The 21,595-nt window shown below is 39.4% G+C and overlaps 1 protein-coding gene across 1 annotated transcript in view; it reads left to right on the forward strand.

Annotated features, from left to right (window-relative positions):
- DCN (decorin) overlaps positions 1 to 21,595 on the forward strand; it is a 44,478-nt gene that overhangs the window by 15,060 nt on the left and 7,823 nt on the right. The window contains exons 3-6 of the mRNA XM_039508327.1: positions 8,168 to 8,280; positions 17,272 to 17,485; positions 17,721 to 17,834; positions 19,101 to 19,194. Coding sequence (XP_039364261.1) covers positions 8,168 to 8,280; positions 17,272 to 17,485; positions 17,721 to 17,834; positions 19,101 to 19,194 — 535 coding nt within the window. The remainder of the gene's footprint in view (positions 1 to 8,167; positions 8,281 to 17,271; positions 17,486 to 17,720; positions 17,835 to 19,100; positions 19,195 to 21,595) is intronic.

Here is a 21,595-nt window from a genome sequence, read left to right on the forward strand (position 1 = left end):
GTGCATGAAGGTGGGAAAGAGCACTCAAGAGAGACCCCTTCATTCACAGCCTGCGCAAGCACCTGTATCAATTTTTATCACTGCAGTATCTGAGAACTTTATATTTGACTGTGGCACGTGCAGTTTCACCTTTGTCATTCTCTGTGTTGGGAAGTAGCAATGTATAAGTAAATGCAGTATGACAAAAAAGAAGAGAATGTTATTTACAGCTGCTTTAGCAGAAGGTGGCATTTAGTCTGTTGCAAACATTTTTCCATGGGGAGGCTCAGAGCCTCTATTCTTATTTTAAAAAACAAATCAGAAAACAATGGTTTGGGCAAAAATAAAGCCAAAGTGGATCTTCATGGACCAAAAGTCTCACAAGCTGAAAAATGAACACACTTGAAAAAGGTTTGCAGGTCACCTTTACAAAGAAGTTGCTGGTAACACTCTAATATTCTCAAGGGCACTTCAGCTTTTTGCATGTAAAACAAGACAAAGCCAATGGATAATCTTTAAAATAAAATAAAAAAACCCACACAATTAGACTCTGAAGTCACTTCAGTACCTCTGCAGATGTTACCCAGTAGCACAAGTGACTTAGTAGCAGAAAGTGACATTTTTACAGAGGAAAAGTATGGGAAGGGAATTTTGGATATTCCTCAGAATAATTTCTTATTTCATGTATCAGAGGGGTAGCCGTGTTAGTCAGGATCTGTAAAAGCAGCAAAGAGTCCTGTGGCACCTTATAGACTAACAGATGTATTGGAGCATGAGCTTTCGTGGGTGAATACCCACTTCATTGGATGCAATAATTTCTTATTTCATGTATCACAGGAAGCAATTAATAAATTATTGCCATACAGGATAGAACATATTTTCAGTACACTTTGAAATGCATAGTCTGAGAATTCAAAAATCATGAAGCAGACTTCCACTCCCAAAAAAGCAATCCCCAACTATTTTCCCCAAGTTAGGCATTCCATTCCCCTTCTCCTTGCTCCATTCCCCATCTCAAACTCTCAGGTCCTCCAGACTCCACTTACTGCATCATTAAGGGGACGGGAGGTGCTGGTTAACTCAGTGGTGCAGTCTTCCATATTCTCTCCCTGTTATTGCCAGGGCACTTCCTGGCTCTGCATATTCTCAAAGCACAGAGATGCCTGCACAGGAAATACAAGCAGCTGCTGCAGAGACCTACTCAATCAGGAGAGCAGCCTCTGATGACCACAGCTGGGAATCACAAGTGGCTCAGCCCAAATACCTCAGCTGTCTACAATCTAGAGCAACATTTTAAAAGAGCCTTAAATGATGACTGTTGTGACAGTATTGTGACACTGACACCTGAGCCACAACATTCATCTCTGTATTTGGATTTTGGCCTGTGCTAGAGTTTGTGGTAGAGAGTTTATTCAGGGATTTGGTTCAGGCTCATCTCTGTTTGCTATAGTGCATATATATAATATAAAACATCATGTACCATATTGCTCAGTTACAGCTGTAATAGAACTTTATGATTTTTACTGCTTAGGGTTGCCAATTTTGGTTGGATGTATTCTTGAAGATTTCATCACATGACAATCTTTAATTCCTGATGATGCCAGGACAATAATATATGGAGATATACCTATCTCATAGAACTGGAAAAGACTGAGTCCAGACCTCTGCCAGTAGGACCAAGTACTGGTTTTTGCCCAGATCCCTAAGTGGCCCCCTCAAGGACTGAACTTGCAACGCTGGGTTTAACAAGCCAATGCTCAAACCACTGAGTTATCTCCCACATGCCATAATATATATGAAACAGACTTTTGATGTTACTGTAAATTTCTCTGTTTAAAAGAAAAGCATAGGAAACATTTACAAATTCATTTTTATATTGCTAGTGCCAAAATTACAAACAGATGTTTGATGATTGTACCAAGGTTTGCATCACACGTGTCACTTATGATTAATTTTAATTAATCCAAAAAGATTTCCCATTTCTCATTCATACATGAAGCATGAAGATGTAGATCACTGATATTTGAAACTTGAAGTATTCAGTCTGAAAATACACCCGGAGGTCTAGTCTCTAGCAAGTAACCCCTTCAGTGGTAATACAAGCATACCTACTGAGCATGTTCCCTGGCACTGGATAATATTACAATTGTATGGTTTCTAGTGTGCCATACCTTCCTACCTTAACTGCTTAAATCACACATACAATTTTATTTAAAAATATATAGAAGTCCTTTATTGGCAACTATAAATGTACCGATATTACTAGGAACACAAACGATTTAACCATTTTCATATTTGTGTAAAAACCTGATAAGCTTTGTTTTACAGTAAACCCCTCTTATGACAAAATTGTTTCAACTGAAAAGAGCTATTTTAGCACATATTCATAGTCATCAGAGTTGTCACTACCATGCCTCTGTCTGAAGGCAAATTTGTATCTGAACCAAGTAACATGATTAATGCACTGAGGCCCTCATCCTGCACCCATGAAATCCATAGGAGTTTTGCCATTGACTTTAATGGGAGTGGGATCGAGCTCTATATTAGGGGTAATGTTTTTAGCAGCAAAATGTGGAGAAGCTAATGCTGTATTGGGCAGTTCCATGCCCTGAACACAGATGGAAGAGTATATGATGCCAATTTGATTCTTGCCAGTGTGACAGGGAGTGCTCAACTCCTCAGTGCCTCTTGTTGCTGGGATGTGATGCCGCAATCTTTTTTCACTTGCTGCTGGCATCCTCTGTAGGTTGCTGACCTTGCTAGGCACATCTTCAGTGGCTCGGCCCTCCGGCTACATCACACAGTCAAATCGATGAACCCCTTGCAGGCTTCTGAAGTCCAAAACAAAAGTCTTTCTTATCCTAGCTCAAGTTAGACTCAGCCCTTCCTTCCTGAAGGTGCTTTCTCTCTTCAACCCCTCCTCGGTGCCTTTAAATCCAGCTCTCTGATCATACTTCTAAAGGAGCCACTTAGGCTACTTCTCTACTTCCAGTGGGGGAACCCAGACTCATCCACTACTCCAAGTCCAAACCCACGGATCCTATATACAGCAGCCTCGTACCACTGCCTCCAGTTCACTGCTGCTATTCCCTGGGCCATTTCCCACATAGCCCCATCCCATTCACCCACTAATTTAAGGTTACAGATCTTAGGTTCTCTCATTCCCAGGGCCAGTAAATCAGCCCCCTTCCTCAACTCTCTGCTCCCAGCTAGGGCCTGATATGCACAGCCCCTACAGCTCCTTTTATCTGAGTCTACTGGGCTATGATTGGCTGCTTCTATGCAGTCTCTCTAGGCAAGCCTGGAGGACCCAGCTTCACTGCTCTTTTCCTGGAGTAGTTGTGTGGTAGGGGCCCTCAAAGGGCCAGTTACACCCATCACAGCCAGTCATCTGGTTCTCAGGACATAGCACTCATAACTCATCTCAAGCAGGATGGATCTGTTGTACAAAAGCTTTTGGATGTTAATGTAATTAAAAATCCATTGATTAAATGTATATTATGCTTAGTTTTGATAAATTTCAGAGCCAAAATATTTAAACTTGGTTGCCTAATATTAGGCAACTTTCATGTGGATTTAAGGGCCTAAAGTTAAAAAGCCCAGATCTGAAACCTTTGGATCGGATGTTTTATGTTTCTGGTTGGCAATGATCAAACAATGTCTTGATATATAACGCAGGATCTTTATAAATAGTATGCTTAAAAGAAGCCAAGGCTTAACAAAAATAGGTGCCCAAAATTAGGCCCCTAAATCCATATTTAGACACCTAAATAACTAGCCTGATTTCCAAAGTTGTTGAGCACCCAATAACTGCCATGGAGGTTAGTGGGACTTGCTAGGTGCTCAACAGTTTTGAGAATCAGGCCACTCATGTCCCTAAATATGGGTTTGAGAGCCCAACTTCAGGCATCTATTTCTGAAAATCTTGGCTAAAGTTTGTAATTAGTCCTGTGTGGAACATTCATGGTAGTACAAGGATGATATACAGCTATGTGACCCCCCTCCATGATCTGGGGCATGCTGGATTTGTGAAAGTAAGTGACATTTTGGTTCATAGGGGCTGAAAGTGAAACACGCCTATCCTGTATGTTTGTTAAGGAGTAAAAGTTAGACAAAAAGGCACCTTTAACTGGAACATCCACAGGATCAGGGATTCCCACTTCTTGTTGGCTACGATGGTCACCATTAACAGTGCATATTTATCCACAATTACATAAGAATGGCATAACCACAGTTTATTTTCCTAGGCTAAGAATAGGGAAAACTTGTTGTTTTAAGTTGAATGAAATAACTGTGCTATCTCAGATACCACCATTTGTGGTAACTATTGTCTTTACAATGGTGGCCACTTTATATGAATATCCGTAGCTCATGTTCCATGCACATTGGGACTGAGATTTGTGAATACATCAAACCCACACCAGTGCTGATGTGGAAATTCTTCACAGCCTTAATTCAAGAGTTAAAAGAGGAACATAGAACACATGAGATCTTCAATTATCTGAAACTCAAGAAAGAGTCCTACAAAAAGTGGAAACGAGGTCAAATTACAAAGGATGTCTATAAACAAAGAACTCAAGTATGTAGGGACAAAATTAGAAAGGCCAAGGCACAAAACGAGATTAAACTAGCTAGAGACATAAAGGGTAACAAGAACACATTCTACATATACATTAGAAGCAAGAGGAAGACCAAGGACAGGGTAGGCCCATTACGCAATTGGAAAAGACAGAAGTGTTAAATGACTTTTTTGTTTTGGTTTTCACCAAATGGGTTAGTAATGATTGGATGTCTAACATAGTGAATGCAGTGAAAATGAGGTAGGATCAGAAGTTAAAATTGGGGAAGAAAAGTAAAAAAATGACTTAGACAAGTTAGATGTCTTCAAGTCACCAGGGCCTAATGAAATACATCCTAGTATACTTAACGAGCTGACTGAGGAGATAACTGAGCCATTAGTGATTATCTTTGAAAAAGTCATGAAAGATGGGAGAGATTTCAGAGGACTAGAAAAGGTCAAATATAGTTCCCGTCAATAAAAAATGGAAATCAGGACAATCCAGGGAATTACAGACCAGTTAGCTTAACTTCAGTACTCACAAGGATAATAGAGCAAATAATTAAGCATCAATTTGTGAATATCTAAAATATAATAAGTGATAAGTAACAGTCAGCATGGATTTGTCAAGAACAAAATGTGTCAAACCAACCTAAAAGCTTTTTTTTTTTGACAGGGAAACAAGCCTTGTGGATAGTGGGAAGCTGTAGATATGGTATATCTTGACTTTAATAAGGCTTCTGATACTGTCTTGCATAACCTTCTAGGGTGACCAGATGTCCCGTTTTTATAGGGACAGTCCCAATTTTTGGGTCTTTTTCTTATATAGGCTCCTATTACCCCCCACCCCCATCCCTATTTTTCCTACTTGCTGTCTGGTCACTCTAATAACCTTCTCATAAACAAACTAGGGAAATACAACCTAGATGGAGCTACTATAAGGTGGGTGCATACTTAGTTCCCAGAAAGTAGTTATTTGTAATTGTAATGGTTCACAATCAAGCTGGAAGGGCATATTGAGTGGGGTCTCACGGGGATCAGTTCTTGTTCTGGTTCTATTCACGATCTTCATCAATGATTTAGAGAATGGCATAGAGAGTACACTTGTAATGATTGCAGTCGATAGCAAGCTTGGAGGGGTTGCAAGTGCTTTGGAGTATAGGATCAAAATGCAAAATGATCTGGACAAACTGGAGAGAAGGTCTGAAGAAAACAGAATGAAATTCAATAGGACAAATGCAAAGTACTCCACTAAGGAAGAAACAATCAGTTGCACATATAAAAAATGGGAAATGACTGCCCAGGAAGATTGAAAAAAATGGGCTTGTTTAGTCTGGAGAAGAGAAGACTGAGAGGGGACATGATAACAGTTTTCAAGTACATAAGATTGTTACAACAAGGAGGGAGAAAAATTATTTGCCTTAACCTCTGAGAAAGAAGAAATGTACTTATATTACAGCAAGGATGGTTGAGGTTGGACATTAGGAAAAACTTTGTAACTGTCAGAGTGGGTAAGCACTGCAATAAATTGCCCAGGGAAATTGAGGAATCTCCATCACTGGAGATTTTTAAAAGCAGGTTAGACAAACCCGTCAGGGCTGGTCTAGATATGAGTGCAAGTCCCTTCCAGTGCTACGATTCTGTGAGGCTGTATATTGTAGGATTCAGGTGTGCAGGGCACTCTAGTCTACTCTACCCACATAAGCCCTGCACCACCATCTATACTTCTATTTATGCCCATGCTAGCTGGGCATGCAATGTGTGTACTCTACACATCAACGCAAGTGTAGATTTACCCTATATCGGAATAAAGTCTCTACAATGGTTACATAAATTATCTCTCTCTCCTTGGTTTCAGGCATGGCCACTCATTATCCAAAGTTTGGCAGGTAGTTCTGAAAATGGATGCAGTTAGCAAACAGAAACATTTTAAAATAACAGTGATTGTTATAAAGCTCAATTAAATATATTACCAAAGGAATGCCTCTTCTGATAGTTTGCCACATCAAAGTAATCTCTCTCTCTCTCTCTCTCTCTCTCTCTCTCTCTCTCTCTCAAAAGAGGCATTCCTCCATACATAAAAAAACCCAAGACTTTTCACGTGAAACTGGATTTCAGAATAGAAACACAGGCTCCAAACCTGCAAACATTTATGCAAATGACTAACTTTAAGCGTGTGCTTACGTGTTTACAGGATCAGGGCTTAATGTTGCAGAGTATTTTTTTTAATGTTAAAAGAAAAAACATGAAATGAAAAATTGTTCTTCATCAGTTTGCAAACAACATCATAACCAGAATTTATCACCATATTGGAGACATACCAACAGAGTGACCTTTCAGAGACAATTCAGGACTGGGTCAAACTAAAAACAGCCATTTAAGAAGTTCAAATCCTTTCTGAGGAGATTTCACATATATTTTATATTAGTTTACAGTATTACTGATAGAATGTTTGTTCTAAACAAGTCCACAGTTCTACTTGTTAGTTGTGCATACATAGACATTATTAGTATTTATAAATTATCTCTGCCCTCTCTTGTACAATATTTTGCATTTTGTTAAAACCAGACTTAATAGTTAGGAAAGAAAATAGGTAACTTTTATATCTGTTGTGAGGTTTTCATCCGACTAAGTCATAGTATAAAAGGAAAATTGGGTAAAGCTTGTAATATTTAACACTAAGTAATTTTATTTCCATTACTTCATCGGAGCTACATATCAGCTATTCAGAAAATGGTCCCAAAGAGAGTCTTTAATTTAAATTGTCTGATGTTCTTTTGGCATTCCTGCATTCTGGCATTTTGACATACTGAATCCAAGAGATCTGTTCTCCATAAAACTTGGATGTAGCTTCAATTTAAAGAAAAAATTCTTTTTTTGTTTTGTTTTGTTAAGGTGGAGTGGAGATATTGTCAACTTTACTGCAAATTTGTTCAGTCATTCTCAGCTTCAATAGCCTTGATATTTTGTTTGCATATAGGTGTGATAGAGGTGAAAATGCAAACTACTAGCAGCTTCTGAAATTAAGTTCTTATTTTTTCACCCATTAAAATCTAGGGTAGTTTTTGCCTTTTACTTGAATGGGGGCAGGATTGGGCCCATTTAACATTTATTGGAGATTTCATTTACAGTTGAAGTAACTGTAATTAAGCATAGTTTTACCTCTAAAAATCTAGCATAATCTCAGTGTTAGGAATGGTTTCTGTTCACAGAAGCCATGTATACAGTGAAAATAACAGACAGAAATCTAAGGCCTGATCCAGCTAACCTGACTCTTCAAGCAATTTACTAAAGCCAGGGCAATTCATTGGATTAGAAAGGGTTTGTGAAATTTGAGTCCCTTACACTCTATAGAATTATAGCTTTGAAAAATTCTTTAAAAATGTTGGAGTGGAAATGCGAATAAATGTATTTTGACATTACATGACAGAATTAAAAGCATGGCCCCTTTTGACTGGATGGGGACAGAAAAACTCTAGGAAAAAATCTACTTAAAGCCTTCTATGAAAATGAATCCTAGAGAGGGTTGGTATACTGAAAAATTAAATATTGCCAAGAAAAATCTTGGCCCTTCTTTAAACCTGGTTAATGCTTTTGGAGCTGATTGCTTCTCCTCTTCTCGCTCCACAGGCCTGGATAAAGTGCCAAGGGATCTTCCCCCAGACACAACTCTGCTCGATTTACAGAACAACAAAATTACTGAAATAAAGGATGGGGATTTCAAGAACTTAAAGGATCTCCATGTAAGTAAATAATGAATTGACAGTTGGTGAAAATGGGAGGAGGATATGATATATTTTAGAGCTATAATTTAGAGAAAGAAACTTGAGACATATTAATGCTGTATCTTCTATACTTCACACTTACACTGTGAAATCAAGCAGCAATGCCCACTTTGCTTCCCATTCAGTAAGTTAGGAAATGCTGCTGCTGAGATCATATTCTTTGCCTGATCATGTCACTGCCCCTCTTTGAATAATTGGACTGGCTCCCCCTTCTTCACCACATCAAGTTTGAGTTTCTTGTCATCAGCTTCAAGGCCCTTCATAACTCTTTCTCCACCTGCTGTTCTTCATCCCTTCTGCTTTGCTAACAATGCCAGTCATGATGCCCTATTTGTCCACTTCCCCATCTATGCTCCATTTGTCCACACCATCATCTATGGGACTGCTTATATCCTCACAGAACATGTGCTTATGTGCTTTGCTGGATCAGGGCCTTACTGAAGTGCTCTACAAGACCTCCTCCATCTTGTCATTCAAGTTCTTTCTTACTACTTCTTTATTACACTTCTGCCATGATGCCTACATAAATAAACCAATGAAGATATCCATTTAATAAAGAGAAAAAAATCACTAGATAAAATCTTGGCCCCATTGACATCAATAGGGTCAGGATTTCACCCACCATTTTTGTTAAACATTATGCTGTGCATTAATCCCCAGAGAATAACTCTGTAATCTTATTTCAGAGGGGTAGCTGTGTTAGTCTGTATCAGCAAAAACAATGAGGAGTATCAACTGAGGAAAAATTACTTTTTGTAGTGATCCAGCTATTCGCAGTCTTTATTCAGGCCTAATTTGATGGTGTCAAGTTTGCAAATTAATTCCAGCTCTGCAGTTCTGGGTCACTACAAAAAGTAATTTTCCCTTGGTTGATACTCACACCTTCTTGTCAACTGTTGGGAATGGGCCACATCCACCCTGATTGAATTGGCCTCATTAGCACTGACCCCTCACTTGATAAGGCAACTCCCATCTATTCATGTGCTGTCTATTTATACCTGCCTACTGAATTTTTCACTCTATGCATCTAATGAAGTGGGTTCTAGCCCATGAAAGCTTATGCCCAAATAAATTTCTTAGTCTCTAAGGTGACACAGGGACTCCTTGTTGTTTCTGTCATCTTATTGATGTCCCATTTTTTTTGTAAAACCACCTTTATTTTCTTGTTTCCCCCTTGTTCCCACATGTCTAATTGAATTTGTAAACTCTTCAAGGAAAGGTTATGTCTTCCCTTTAATTCTGAGAGCCCTCAAAACACATTTGGGCACCAAAAGAAAAAAATGCATAAAACAAATACTAAAAATTACCTTAAATTGAGTTATTTTTATGTTCACAATTAGCTATTAATATAAAAGGGAGAGAATTGTGTTATCCTTCCTGAAAAAAAACACACTAGTGATATTATGTGCCCACTTGAGTAGTCAGCATCATTACACCCAGTAGGCATTGCTTCTCACCTTTGCTGGACCACTTTCTATTTATAGATTTTCACCTGCTGCAATTAAATATTTCTAAGAGTCTTATTAAAAAACACACTTATCTACCTGGTGAAGTGTATCTCAGAGATTATGGTGATGTCATACCTCTGTACAGCTTGTGGATCATCAATAAATTATATAGCACAGATATTTCTCTAACTGTGATGCATGGGAAATATTGATATTTGACTGGCTCTTGTCTCACACTTTATAGTGTGGCATTCAAATGGTGTTGGTACACTGCATTTACTATATAGTAAGGACCCATATACACTACAGTCACAAGCTACATTGTTCCAAGGCCTAAGCAAAGCCACAGTCCCATGCAGACTACTGCATGAGGCAACCACCTCTATTTAGATTGCAAGTTGTTTCCGGCAGGGCTGTCTCCTTTTCTGATTGTACAGTGCCTAAAACAATGGGGCACTGTTCTCAGTTGGCTGCTCCAGAGTTGCCAACTCTTGCAATTTTATCACAAGTCTAGGAATATTTGTCGTTTTTCTTAAAGCCTCAGCTCCTGGAGAGATGGGATTAGGTGAGAATCTCAGCATTCATTCAAAAAAAGGTTGTGAAGAAAAGTTTGAAAATGTGACCCGAGTGTGACCTAAAGACTTAAAACACAGAAGTTAGATAAATACAACTCCAATATTATTAATTTTTTAAAAACCTCATGATGTTTAAGCCATATCTCATGATTTGTTTGGTGCCTGAATCATGAGTTTTGTATGCTTGGAGTTGGCAACATTGCAGCTAGGCACTACCATAATTCAATGATCTAATAAATTGCTTATGAAATTAAAGAACTTTCATCAATTTAAAGAAACTACTTTTACTTTTAAGTCGTCTAAGAATGTGTTAGAGATTTAACATCAGATAAGGATACCATCATGGGCTGGCAAAAACAGCCCTGAATAATATTATATTATCATTTATTATGGCTGATTATAATTTGAAGACCTTTTTACAATCCACTCCTAATTTTAGTGAATAACAAAGAAAGTCTCTAAGGTGGTAGTTTCTACATTGTTGTCGCATCATATGTGTGCAGTTTGCTAGTCCATATTTTGAAATCTTAACCACTGCCTTCTTGCTCTGGAGCTGCAAACTCTTAAAATAAAAATCCTAGCCCTGTTGACATCAGTGGCAAAACTCCTATTGACTTCTATGGGGCCAACATTTCGTCCTGCATCTATCCCATTCAGATAGTGATTTTTGCTCGATGCGCTGACCTAAGATATATTTAAAAATGAGAATAATGCTCTTTTTGTTCTGTTTTTGTACCACACCTAGCACAATGGTAATGCCAATAAATAATACATAAATAATAAAATAATAATAATAATAAATTCATCTTTCCATAACATTGCTAATAGATAGGATAGCTGAGTCATTCTCTTTGTTCTACTTCTGTGCTTTGTCAGAACAAATTAACTTTGCTATAAAATTTGGAGGGACTGATTCTCATTTACACTTAAGCCACTTTACACCACTTTGCATGGTACCAAGTATCAGAGGGTAGCCATGTTAGTCTGTATCCACAAAAACAACGAGGAGTCCGGTGGCACCTTAAAGACTAACAGATTTATTTGGGCATAAGCTTTTGTGGGTAAAAACCCCACTTCTTCAGATGCATATGAAGCTTATGCCCAAATAAACCTTATTTTTTCAGGTGCCACTGGACTCCTCGTTGTTGTTACCCCACTGTGGCAGTGTCCAGGGACCCTAAAGTAAGCAGAAATGTAATTTACACTATCACCCATAAAACAAAGAAAATGGAAGTTTAAAATACAAAAACTTTATGGGATTGCTTGTTCTCTCAATGGTTGAGGTGAGAATCCAGCAAAACTCTAGTGAAGTCATGGGAGTTGCTAAAGGTTTACATGTCAGTTCAATTGAAAGCACATACTCTGTTTTTACTGATTTTAGGTTTGCTTTCTTTTTCTTGTTTCAGAGGAAAGGGTCATTATAAATGATTCATTTAGCTGCAACTACATTTAGAGAACCATCATACAGATGTTGAAAATATTGTGGGTTTTTTGATCCAGGATCGGACATTGCAACTCACAACATACATATTACCATTGATAATAGCATTGCTTCCTATTGAAGTCCGCTATTGGACAAGAAATCAATCTGTTTCTAGCTGAGCATTAGAAAGAAGAAACAATGAGAGGCTTTACATATTATAATTAAAGCTGGACTGTCACCATCCAGCCTCCATTTTGTTTTCATGTAAAATTTGCAAATAACACAGACTCAGTAATTGTTGACCTTATTATCCTATTTGCACCTGAAAATCCTCATACATAAAGTGAAGGCAGGATAAGAATTTGTCTCTAAGGAAATAATGCACTCAAAAAGGTGCCTGTTTGTTATCCACTCCTGAAGTAATGTTACCTCCTTTCCTAGTTAGTAATCTGTGCCTGCAGTGAAAGACAAAACTATCTCCTGCACATACCACGGCCCACTAAAAGGGAAAAGGGACTTACACAAGGAAGAAGGTGATGGAAGCACACTTTCTAGGACTTATATAGAGAACTGTTATAAATTGTCAGCCACAGTTAAATGGGCTTTGAGGAAAGATAATTCTATCTTGGAAGTGGCTATGATACCAAGGTTTAGTTGTTCCTCTTTATTTTCTCCTCTCCTCCTGACTCTTTTCTGCACTATTGATGGTCTGTGCTTAGGTATCCCAATGTCCATGCCAAGCAACTGCTCAAACTGGGTATTATGGGAAAGTAATGGTATGCGCCAACTTTTTCTCTAACTTCTGTGTGTATATTTAATATTTATCTTTCTTTCAGACCAGTAATAGAAAGTGACTCTCACAGAGATCTCACATAACCATCAATACCTCAACCTTGTTCGAGCATTGCACTAATCTGTTACCTTTCTTTTTCCTTTCAAGTGGCTCCATGCTAGGCTAGAGTAGACCAGGGTCAGACATTTTCAGCACCTTGTCATGAAACCTGAAGTGTACTCATCTCCCTTCTAGCATTTTTGATTCTGCACAAAACAGCAGAGTGCATTTGTGATTGTTTTTGAGCTAAGTGGATATAATCCCCCATCACGAGGTTGATTCTTTTTCAGGCTAGTTGGCCCATGTGGTGTGTGTTTGGACGTCATCTCCCTCCACATTAGCACTGCCTGCAGATGTTTTCCCTCAGCTTTTCTCCTTCAGTTCATGTTTTCACTGACCCCTAAACTCTCACTAGGTTGTCGGGTTTTTTTTTTGAACTTTTGTTACAAGTAAACCATATGAGGCACATTCAGAGAAAAGTCAACATTACCACTCCAAGGCTAATTACTTCTTTTTCTCTGAAGTACCATATATAATAGAGTTATTGTGACATGGAGAAGAACACATGGTTATGGCATTGCCAGGTGCTGTACAGGTATCTTAATCTCAGATGTTGTTGCTCTGAGGCATGCCAAAGCTTCTGTTGCAGATTCTGTGCTGCACTACATAGTAAAAAATAACGTATGTTAAATGCCAAAGGCAGGGGTCTTCAATTGGGGTGCTGACCCGGCTGTCAGAGGGTGGTGACCACCTACTTTTCCCTTCCCTTATTGTTAAATGGGGGGTACTAGCTAGTCTTTAAATCATGAGTTGAGGAATCCAGTAACTCAGCCAGGGGTTATGGGTCTATTACAGGAGTAGGTGGGGGAGGTTCTGTGGCCTGCAATATGAAGGAGACCAGTCTACCTGATCTTGATGGTCCCTTCTGGCCTTAAAGTCTATGAGTCTATGAGATGAGGGACAGAGTCATGGTAGAGAAAAGGTTAAGAACTATTGGCATATGGAATATACCTTCCACAACACCCATCTTCTTTCCCACAACGTTAATCTTTGTAAAAAGGGCCTTTTTATAACTAGCCTGATTTGAAAACTGAGAAGATTTTGTGAAAGTTTGCAGAAATTTCCCAAATAGAACATTGTCATACTCAGCACATAATTTTCGTAAGCAGAACACAGTTCGGCTGAAGCAATTTTGACTAGAGCCATTACTAAGAGTGCTGCTCCTAGGGGCTCTGCAGATTCTGCAGATTCTGCTAATATCAACTAGATAGATAAGTAAAAGCAGCAAAGAGTCCTGTGGCACCTTATAGACTAACAGACATTTTGGAGCATAACGTCTGTTAGTCTATAAGGTGCCACAGGACTCTTCACTGCTTTTACAGATCCAGACTAACACGGCTACCCCTCTGATACTAGATAGATAAGATCTGGGATAAAGAGAGTTACTCAACATTATAATAAAACCTGTGCCTGTTTAATTCTGGCCAAAACTACCTCCAACACACTAACAGTGAATTTTAAAGAAGCTGATAAGGATATAATTTAAGTAAAGGGCAGCAAACTTAAAACAAATTAAAAGAAATATTTGAATTTTTTAGTTAATGCATGTTACTCACTAATGTAAGGTAGGACTTCGGATAAACTTTTCAAAAAGCACCGAGGGGTACATCTCCACTGTACCCTTCTTGCAGCGACAGGTTGTGTACATCAGTGGTCTCCAAACTTTTTTGATTGCGTACCCCTCTCAGTAAAAATTTTTTGAGCATGCACACAGGGCCGGCTCTACCATTTTTGCCACCCCAAGCAAAATAATAATAAAAAAGCCACTCAGACTCCCGCCTGAACTGCTGAAGCAAAAAAAAAAAAAGCCCCCTGAACTGCCGAAGCAGTGCTGCTCCGGTGGCGCTCCTCATGCCGTGCACCCCGAAGGATCCTCTTGCGCACCCCCTGGGGAGCGCGCACCCCACTTTGGAGGCCACTGGTGTACATCACCACATAGCCCCCCTTGCATGGGTTTAAACAGCAATGTTGACTGTGAGGCACAGCTTCAATAAGTACAGTAAAGACATGACTGACGGGGTTGGGTATATACTCAAGTACATACCCTACGTGGCTCTCTACTTGCCCAAGCTCTGCCTCCTTGTCTACACTATTTTTAGCAGTGTAGTCTCCTGCTGCCTCCTCACTGCTGGAGCCTTTCCCCTCCTCAGGAAAATTCCCCCAATAGGGAAAGGCTCTGCCAGAGGGGAGGCAACTGGGAAGGATTCCAACAGCTCCCCACAGCTGGCGCCTTTCCCCGCCACAGGGAAATGCTCTGGCAGTAGGATGTCAGCTGGGAAAAGATTCATCAGTGGGGAGCTGCTGAAGCCATTCCCCGCTGCCTCCCCGCTGCTGGAGTCTTTCACTGGCATGTACTACACACCACAGTATGTTCTCATCCTGCTCTTCACTGCAGTATGTAGCCACACGTACCAGTGGGTGTGTAGTGTAAATATAGTCTTAGTGTGCCTTAGGAGCCTAATTTCCACTGAATGTCAATGGGACTTAGGTGCCTATGTCATTTAGGTACTTATACAAATATCACCATTGGTAAAAATCAACAAAAATATACATTACTTGCAATAACCCTGGTAGTTACTCTGGTTACATGGCATGATGGCATGCACCTGACGAAGTGGGTATTCACCCACAAAAGCTTATGCTCCAATATGTCTGTTAGTCTATAAGGTGCCACAAGACTCTTTGTTTCTGGTTATATTAAAAATGATAAAGGGCATTAAATCATCATGATTCAGGGCATAACATTCACCACTAGCTGATGTCAAGAAGTATTGTTCCCCTTTGTGCTAATATTGTGTGGTTAGCTGTATTATGCTGGGGATGGGATTTACAGCGTCCTCCAAAAATTGTGACATTGGTTATTTTCAGAGGAAGTTCTTTGCATTAGACAGAACATTGGCCTGTTCTACTTGCAGTTCTTATGACTTATCAGTGTCAAGAGAGTAAGTAAGAATTATGACCATATCTTCGATAAGACCATTACAATTATTTTGGGAAAGGATTATTGTCAGTGAACTAGTCTGTTGAACTATGAGTGACCTCCTCCCAACAATCTGGTTGCTGCTGGCTAGTACACAAAATTAAAAGCAGATATATACAGCTATGTGTGTACGTTGTGGAGCCATCTGTAAAATATACTACTCGATTTATTTAGGGTGAATTGAAAGGGGAATACATTAGGGAAAAATATACAGTGCACATACATATACACACTGTTCAAAACTATCATTCCACTTTTCTCCTCTCAATTTTTACTCGAAAGAAGTTACTGCCACAGACACTTATATCCTTTTGGGCACTTATTTATTGCCTAACCGATTGATGAAAGACTCAAACATTCAGCTTTTCCCCATTAGATATACTGGTAACTGACAGAAGTTTAATTATGGGAGGATTAAGAATTGGTGAGAAATATATTGGAATGGGACCAAAATATGTGGGCCATCAAAACATGTGGAGTGAAGGCATCTGATTTTTTTTTCATTCCTACAAATAATATGGTGCAGTAAGTGAACAAGAATGCCCTAGAACTGTGCTCTGCTAATAAATATAAAAATAACGATACTTTACATGTACATCGCACTTTCTATCCAGTACTCTCAAGGCATTGTACAACCATGAATTCACTTAGCTTCATAACACTCTGTGAGGTGCATAAATAAATGGGTGGAAAGATGGAAGGAACCTCATGTGGATTCACTGTAACATATAACACTTCTTATCTTAAATTTATTACAGTCCTCATATTAATGATTGGCATAGGAACTTCTTGTCTATTTATTACATTATTGTTTGTTAAACAATAACAGTGCAATCAGTGCTGTAAGGGTTACAAATTAAGACATGATCCCTGAACTATTGGATTTACAAACCAAAATGCTGATCTTGCAATTGTTACTAAAGTGAGCTGTCCTTACTCATGTGAGCAATCCCATTGACTTCAAGGGCCACCCTATGTGATTTGTGATTTGAATCAGACAAAAAACTAACAAGTACAGACTGGAAGACCCAAAGGATAGTTATAAAGTCATACGTATTAGTAGGCTAGATTGTGCCCTTTCCTTATGCAGTCATCACAGATTTTCTTCCTTGGAGAGACCGGGTAGAATGTGAGGAGAATTGGCTGGCTGCATGGTGTCAGGGACAAAATACTGCAACCCAAAATAGGTATTGCAAATTACTCCCCTCTCCTATTCCCATCCCCATCACACCCAGGGAGCCCTAAGTGACACAATTTGGCCTATTGTTATTATTACTATAGAGACTGAGGTGGTGATGCAGTTATGTTTATGTGAGTTGCCTCTTCTCCACTGGTGTCAAATGAAAGGATTATATTTTGTCCTTGGAGGTAGACATGATTCTTATGGACACCAATGGGAGCTGCACATGCACCAGGATTTGACCATAAGTAGTTGTATAGGTATTTTTGTAGTTATTTATCTTTTGCTAATATGTGTTATTCTGATTTTTTGAAATTCTACATTGCATTTCAGCACAGCTAACACAGTGAATCAGTGGGTTTTTTTTTAATTCTTCAGTCTTAATGCAACTTCACCCTAAATTTATACCCACAGTGGATGTAACAAAATCTCCTGCTTTATTATTTTACAGGCATTGATCCTTGTGAACAACAAGATAAGCAAGATCAGCCCTTTAGCCTTTAATCCACTGAAGAAACTGGAGAGACTTTACCTTTCCAAGAATAACCTGAAGGAACTTCCAGAAAACATGCCTAAAAGCCTTCAGGAGCTCCGTGCCCATGAGAATGAGATCACTAAGCTGAGGAAAGCTGTCTTTAATGGACTGAATAGTATGATTGTCGTAGGTATGCATCATAAGAGATTTTTGCTAAAGTAACTTGATGCAGTATATATTTTCTAGATATTACTCTTAACTCACTGTACTTAAAATAATTTTTACATGGGTAAGCCAAGAAGTGTCTTGATAGTCTACAGCAATTGGCCAAATTATCGATGATTCACTGAAGGAAAAACTGCTCTTTTGTTTAATACTTATAAATGTAAACTACCGGACAGTTCACAAACATGCTTTGTTTGCAGAACTGGGCACCAACCCACTCAAGAGCTCAGGAGTTGAAAATGGAGCCTTTCAAGGGATGAAGAAGCTCTCCTATATCCGTATTTCAGATACCAACATTACTAGTATCCCTAGAGGTAAGAACAGCTATGAGCTTTTAGAAGGTTCAGGCATGTGAAATACACTGATCAGTAAGACTTCAAGGCCATGGTCAAATTCCACCGGAAGACAATCAGAGCTTTTTGAGTTAAATCCGGGCACTTCCAAATATTGACTGGGCTAGTACAAGGGTTGTACAATTTGATATTCCATTAATGGAGCTCTGCATGAGATTCAGTTACAAAGGTAAACCAGTTTATTTTGGCTTTCTTCCAGCTCAGAGAGAAAGTGGGAAAAATGTTTGTGGGCCTGATTCTGATTGAAATTACACTGGTGTAAATCAGGAGTAACCCTGTTGAACTCAGTGGCATTAGATTGGTGTAAAACCAATATAAATGAGATGAGAATCAGGCCCCGTGAGTGTGATCTTCAGGGTCAAAGAATCATTCATGTGCAAAATGGAAACGTTTGCAATTTTTTTGAATAATTCATTGTATATTATAATAAAAGATCTCTAATGTAACCTATGCAAAAAGGATTAAAAATATACGAAATGGCTCCAAACTGCAGGAAATGATGGTAGCTATATTAATGTTTTGTCTAGTAAACTGTTGCAAAAATGCACACATTTTCAGAAAGTTAATACCAGAAGTTTTTTATTTAGTATTATTCTCCCCCACACTTTCTGTTATGGCTGTTCTTGTGTACATACTGCCTAAAATAGTCAAAATATTGTGTCCTGGGTGTTTTTCTGTAATAAATGGGATTTTCAGACTAAGATTCATATTTAAATATGCTCTATACAAAAGTAAAAAGAAAAACAGTATTTTTCATTTTTAAATTAATTATTTTGCCACTGTTGTTAACTATCAAAGACATCTGGGTCCAAATTTAACACTTGCATGAGTAAATGTGTGCAGGCTGAAATTCGCCTCTGTGCAGAGTCCCCTTTAAGCTGTTTTGAAGAGTTATGTGGGATTTTGGTGAATGCTGGCCCCAAGCACAGAGTTAGCAGTTCACTTTGAGTGAAATGTATTTTAAAATCCTCTGTTTTCAAGTTCTCCTCATTGTGAAAGTTCTTCTTTAATGTCTAAAACAAATACTTTTCAAAGTGCAAGTTGCAAGATTCCTGATTCTTCTCTGATGTGTCCATGCTCCAAAATCAATGGGCCTGATCTCAGTTATGCTAAGGCCCTTTCACACCACTCTAGCAATATAAAAGACACATAACAGAATTGAGAATTAAGCCCATATTTTATGTTCGTGTTATACTGAAAACTTTTTGGGGACACCTTCTATTTCAGGCCTTCCTCTATCCCTTACGGAGCTTCATCTTGACGGCAACAAGATCACCAAAATTGATTCTGAAAGTCTATCTGGACTCGCCAACTTGGCTAAGTAATAATGTTTTCACATAACTTACAAGTATTATGTAAAAACAATAGCTGCAATACACACAATAGGAAGAAATCACTCTGTAGTTAAGAAGGGTGATAATCTTTTAGCTTGAGATGTGCCAAACCATTTAGCAGGAAAAGTTAGAGCTTGTCTACATGGTGTGGCAATGCCCATTAAGGGAGTGAGATTTCTAAAGCACAATCAGGGCCGGTGCAACCATTTAGGCGACCTAGGAGGTTGCCTACGATACTAGGATTTAGGGGGTGGCATTTTCTTCGGCAGCGACTGTTACGGCTGGATCTTCGGCCTCCTCAGTCGCCGCCAGCATTTAGATGGAGGGAGCTGGGGCAGGGGAGCGTGGGGAGGGCCGCCTAAAGCAAGTAAGGGGGGGCGGCATGCAGGGGAACTCCCCGCCCCAGCTCACCCCTGCCCCACGTTCTCCCCGAGCACGCCATGGCTGCTTCACTTCTCCCGCCTCCCAGGCTTGCGGCACCTAAATTGATTGGCGCTGCAAGCCTGGGAGGTGGGAGAAGTGAAGCAGCCACGGCGTGCTCGGGGTGGAGAAGGAGTAGGGGCGAGCTGGGGCGGGGGGGTGCCTTAGGGTGGAGGGGGAGAGCTGCCGCGGGGTGGGGGCCTCAGGGTGGGGGCTTGGGGACAGGGGAGAGCACAAGGTGGAAGTTTCGCCTAGGGCGTGAAACATCCTTGCACCGGCCCTGAGCACAATAATGTGTTGTGTGTTAATTGGCTCATATGGACCCTGCTGGTGTGCACTCAAAGTTCCCTAGTACACTTTAACTTAGTGCTGTTTGAAAGAGTACCAAGTCAGAGTACAATCGGGAACCATTAGTATGCACCAGCAAGGTCTACATGGGCGAATTAATATGGAACATGTTAGTGAACTTTAGAAATCACACGGCCATGATGTATATTACCCACCATGTAGACAAGGCTTAGTGAGAACACAGGGGCTTTGCCACTGAGCAACTCAAACAACTTTTTTGAAATCTAAGGAATTTACCAGGCAAAAATATTGTTACCCTGGAATGAATGTTGAACAGATCTAGCAAAAACCTGTTTTGGAAAATGCTCTCAAATTTTGAGGATTAAAAAAAAGGAACCTTTAGTAATTTAGGAACGCCAATGTTTATGATATGCTGTGCAAAGCTGTCCAGTACGGACTATTGCTATGATTCAGCAAAGCACTTACACCTGTACATCAATGTAGGATGAGAGAAATAGATAGGAACATAGGAATTACCGTTCTGGATCAAACCCATTGTCTATGTAGGCCAATATCCTGTCTCTGACAGCGGCCAGCAGCAGATGCTTCAGAGGGAGGTGTAAGAAGAACCTGACAGTAGGTAGATGTGGCAAAATACATGTCAGGACAATGACTCAGTGAACTGATTGAAAATATCATGTGCAATATTTTGAATAAGCGTTGTGTATATGATTCTCACTGCATTGTGTACTCATATACATCAGTATAGACTGCATGCAAAGTAGGTGTAAAATACTGCACTTATGGTTTGGTAACACTTTACACCAACTCTTCACTCACTTTACACTGGTGTAAATGACTATACAAAGCCATGAGAGTCAGGCCCTGTGACTCTCATACCGATGCAGACTAGGGGGTTTGTGAGGTAAATCTTGCACTGCTCTGGGTCAACAGCACAATGCAAAAGAATCATACTCTGTGCAGGAAGGTGTATTTTCTTCTTCTGAATAATGGTATTTTGGGGTTCCTCTAGATGCAGGAAAATGTAGGGTGATATCTAGTACTTCAGTCGAGGATGCTAATAAACCAGTAGAATTATTCATGGGTTACCGCTCAGTAACCATCCCATCAGAGAGTAATATAGACCCAGTAATGTGTTACTTATCAAACAGGGGCTTTAGAAGTTATAAGATTATGATACTTTATATTGCTTTATGAAGACAAATATTTAATTTATCAAGGCCTTTTTTGTCATTGAGATAACTTATATGTCTATCATTCATCTGATTGACCGAATGAAGGCAGAGAGGAGAGACAGTTGGAAAACATACTAGAAGCTAAGAGGAGCTGAATTTGTCCCTCTATTTACATTAATTTGGCTTGGAATTAAATGCACTGAAGTAAATATAACTGGTTGAAATGAAGGTTCTTGGATATTTTAAATGTGGATAGTCCCTTTATTCTTTCTTGGAATCAGTCTCTTGGAAAAGCTTTTGGGGGCTTTTAAAATCCAAACAGAACATTTCAGTAATGAAAATGTTCAGTCCTCTGCTGTATGTCTCATTTCGTCACCATGTGTTATCGCAGATACACCTTCACCCAGAGAGCCATACACTTATTGGAAGGCTCCTGAATTTTTTGTAAGCATATGAGAAAAATACAACTACTTATGAATTAGGG

This window comes from Mauremys reevesii, linkage group 1 (assembly GCF_016161935.1).
Source record: "Mauremys reevesii isolate NIE-2019 linkage group 1, ASM1616193v1, whole genome shotgun sequence".
Taxonomy (NCBI): Eukaryota; Metazoa; Chordata; order Testudines; family Geoemydidae; genus Mauremys; species Mauremys reevesii.